This window comes from Bison bison, unplaced genomic scaffold (assembly GCF_000754665.1).
Source record: "Bison bison bison isolate TAMUID 2011002044 unplaced genomic scaffold, Bison_UMD1.0 scf7180017851094, whole genome shotgun sequence".
Classification (NCBI taxonomy): domain Eukaryota; kingdom Metazoa; phylum Chordata; class Mammalia; order Artiodactyla; family Bovidae; genus Bison; species Bison bison.
The window spans coordinates 15,585-19,771 of record NW_011481667.1 but is presented as its reverse complement, the minus strand read 5'-3'; the positions used below and the strand labels follow the sequence as shown (position 1 = coordinate 19,771).

Sequence of the window (4,187 nt, the reverse complement as noted above, 5' to 3'; positions counted from 1 at the left end):
GTATCACAACAGCAGCACAAAGAATGGCAGGTAAATGTTGCCATACTATTATGAATTTTTTATATTACATGTGAAGTGGTATATAAATATGAACTATTATATAATAATATTTATACATTTATTTTCTATACATAAGTATACATGCATACATATATACACTCAAACATATATACATATGTTCTGAGACAGAGCCCATCTGCTTCACCATATGCGTACACAGCACAGTGAAGTTTATAAACTCCTCATTATGAGGAGGAAGATAAAAGATCCACCAGGTGACTCAACAGATATAAGCAGTGGAAACGTTTTAAGGTGGGTGACAAAATGACTTCATTCTTTCAATCTCTTTAGCTTTCAACTATATGACATTAGTGTTCCCTGACAAGGACAAAATGGATCCTAAGATGAGTTCTGCTGCCACAGCAACAGCAGCCATTGTACCTTCCCCTATTCTAACAATGGGTCAGTTCAAGCTTCAGTCCCAGGTCAGCCACAGTGACAGAAGCCCATGGAATCAGAGGTGAAGTTTAACGATGGCCACTGCCTCCTCTTTTCATTTAATCCAAGAGGTCGTTGGAAACAGCCCACTGAGGGAGATAGACGCTGTTTCCCAGAAGTAAATACAGCTCAGCTTGTACTTTGGAACAATTGGTCAACCTTGCTACTTGCACAATCTACTAACAAAGGTTATGTGGTGCCTGAACATGATCATGGCAGAATCACCGGGCCTCGTCACCATCTGCCTTTTAGGATATCTACTCAGTGCTGAATGTACAGGTTTGTTTCCTTTATAAAGTTACATTGAATGTGCTTGTATTTTAGATACAGAAACGTCTGGGGCTGTCTTCTTCATTATATAATGATTACAGGATTTGACCACAATATTTATGATCCTAGTAGTTAGCTTATGGGTTAGTAAGTACTGGTTCTCTGGTAGCTATGTCTTCCTCATTTTAAAAATTAAATAGATTTACAATATTTATAGTATGTTTTTTAAATGGACACTGTTGGGCTTATGATTTGACAATGTAATTCCTTAGACAATAGTTGTCTCCTTGGTTTAAAAAAAAATTAAAAGGGGGAAAATGCTTTAACAAGGAAACAGCAGAATTTGGAGAAAAATTAATTATCATTTTGTGGGTTCTTTACTCATTACTTTGAAAGCAAAATGGGAAACAGAGCAAAAACAATGGTTTTACTTACACAAAAAGTTTGATTTTAAGACATATAACATGGTTCAAAATTTTAGAACTGTTTAATGAGTCAGACCTCTAATTTTTAAAGTCTATAAAATCATACACCTTCAACTGATAGTCTTAGAATACAAACAAACTCTCTAGTAATAAGTTGTTATTTATCACTGAAGTTTTCCATGGGTTAGAAAGAAATTATTTTGTCTGATTCCAAACATCTCGGAGTTGACACAGGGGGAAATTCAATGCTCACTTGAGCTCTTAGGACATCAAAGCAAATCCAATAATTGACATCAAGAGTACAAATTTAGTCAATGCAATTTACATCACTTGGTTTTCTTCCACAACTTCAGTGACTTTATGTATTCCCCAAAGGCAGGCACACAGAGAAGAAACTACCCCATTTAGACAAACAGCATGTTCTCACAGGAAGCATTTATCACACTTACTTGTCAACCTATTATACTCAAATCTACAGTGCCAAGATCAGGGGTGCCAACCCGAAGCATCCCCAGAAAGCAGACTGGCCCTGTGGTTCCCACTCCAGACATGATGTCACACTGAAATGCAGAAATAATGACACATGAATGCAGAGGTTAAATTAAACCAGCAAACTGGGCAGTGTCAAGCGATAAAGAAATTTAGCTGGTAACATTCACAAAGTAGAACATAAAGCTAAGTCTTTATACACATCTCATCAGTGTGAGATCTAGGAGGACAAAGGATCCAAACTTCCTTCGACATAAGTGGTGAGGTGATGGAGGTTTTAAGAAGGCTGCTGCACACTTGAAGATCTCAGATGTAGGAAAAAAGGACAGATTCAGAGAAAAAAAGGACTAGGATTTCAGAAACTTGGTAAATAATGAAAAGAATAAATAAGCTTGAAGGGTTAAATATATGACCCTCTGACAATGGTAAGGAGAAAGGCAGTGGAGTCCTCATAGTCAGAGATATTAGGTCCCTGAGCAGAGCACCAGGGGGCTTTCCCTAAGGATGGACAGTGTCGGTGCAGTGCTCTCCTCTGCTGTTAAACTGTCACTGGCTTCTAAAAGCAGGTTCTATGAATGATTTTCACAGAGATGTTGCATTTTCATGGCTGCTGCCCTTAGGTATTACTGCATCAATTTAGAATTTTGCAATCAAAACTACTTCGTGCCACCAATTCAGTTTTGTAAAGTGTATGGACTTTACAAGCTGCCTTTCATTCAGAATGAATGAATGAAATAAAATGAAAGACAGCTTCAGTCCATAACACAGTGGCTACTACGGTGCCAGGTACCATCACAAGGTACGAGGGGCTTGGGGATAAATCAGATTCCCTCTCTGATATAAAGTACCCTGAGGCCAGGTGAGAGATTTCAATACGTGATAAGATGCATACCAGGCACTAAAGGGGCATAGAGAAAGGAACATATTAATGGTGGGACACTGACAGAGGGACAATATTTTGAGGCGGGTCTTAAAAAATGAGTAGGTTCATTCTACTAAAATGCCTGATTAAGGGCATTCTATGCAGAGAGGAGCACTCATGTGCAGAGGTCTAGATTCACAACAAATGTGATATCTTTCAGGAACTCAGTATTCTTTCAATATTGAATATGACAGGTGAGGCAGGGTCAGGGCATCAGGTAAGGAAGGCCCTAAACTAAGGAGTTTGGACAAAAGAATGCAATTTGGAGTTATCAGAAGTGTAAACATGAATACCACTGACGGCTGACTTAGGCTGCTTGGCGTGGCAACATTCTCATGAACTGTGTGAGGAACGGACGGCCAGACACAGGGAGACCAGTCTTGAGGCCACTGCAATCATCCAGGGAAGGCACAAGAATTAAGGGAATTCAAGTGACACTATGGAAGTATTGACTAGAAATGACATGACTTAACCATCTGGGTATGGATAGGGAAAGGGTTTAGAGGAAGTGGAAAGAACACGTCCTTGAGCATCTAGGATATGGCCCAGTGCCTAAGAGCATGGACTGTGGGCAGTCTGACTGCCCACGACTAAATTCTGACAGTGACACTTTAATGAGTTACTTGGGGCAAGTCACTTAATCTCTCTGAACCTCTGTTTTTCTGATTTATAAACCTGAGATGACAGCACCTATCTCATGAAACAGCTGTGAGGAGGGAATGAAATAATGGATGCAAACACTGAGCACATTGTCCATACAGCATGACAGAAATATTAAGGAAACATCAGGTCTTACCAGCCACATGGTGATGTACAGTTTCAAGTTGGAAAGACGATCTGGAATTCCAAAGATCTCTGACTTGAGGTAGATATTTGGAACTCACTGTCATATACACGGCAGTTACAACAACATGTGTGTGTAAGGATCCAGGGAGTGAGCATGAATCTTGTGGCACCTAGTACAGTGCCTGGCAGGAGTAAGTGCACAGAAAATTGTGTTGAGTCAAGAAAGGACTCAGACGGGGCCTCAGACGGTAAAGAATCTGCCTGTAATGCAGGAGACCAAGGTTCGATCCCTGAGTCAGGGCGATCTCCTGGAAAAGGGAATAGCAACCCACTCCAGTATTCTTGCCTGGAGAATCCCATGGACAGAGGAGTCTGACAGGCTACACAGTCCATAGGGTCACAAAGAGGCGGACACAACTGAGTGACTAACACTTTAGGGATGGACTAGGGTGAGGCAAGAAGGGCACGAAGGGCATAAAAATACTTGCATACCCTGAGCAAGCATGCCTCCTTGAATTCTGTGTCCTAGGGGCCTTGTTCACCTCACCCAGTCCTGGCCCTGACAAAGATGTATGGATTGAAGAAGAACAAGGCTGAAACTGGTGGCTGGAGCCTGGGAGAACACTGAACCTCATGGGGCAGGCAGAAGAAGGGGAATGAATAGATTCAAGTGGTGGGTGAATAACAAGAGTCAGTGCACAATGAAGGAAACTATAAGCAAGGTGGAAAGACAGTCTTCAGAATGGGAGAAAATAATAGCAAATGAAACAACTGACAAAGAATTAATCTCCAAAATA

General features: G+C 40.8%; 1 protein-coding gene across 1 annotated transcript in view; it reads left to right on the top strand.

Moving 5' to 3' along the window:
• Window positions 1–629: 629 nt before the first annotated feature.
• The window catches only part of LOC104995937 (coagulation factor IX-like), a 19,125-nt gene continuing 15,567 nt past the window's right edge, over window positions 630–4,187 (top strand). The window contains exon 1 of the mRNA XM_010850005.1: window positions 630–777. Coding sequence (XP_010848307.1) covers window positions 690–777 — 88 coding nt within the window. The 5' untranslated portion in view covers window positions 630–689. The remainder of the gene's footprint in view (window positions 778–4,187) is intronic.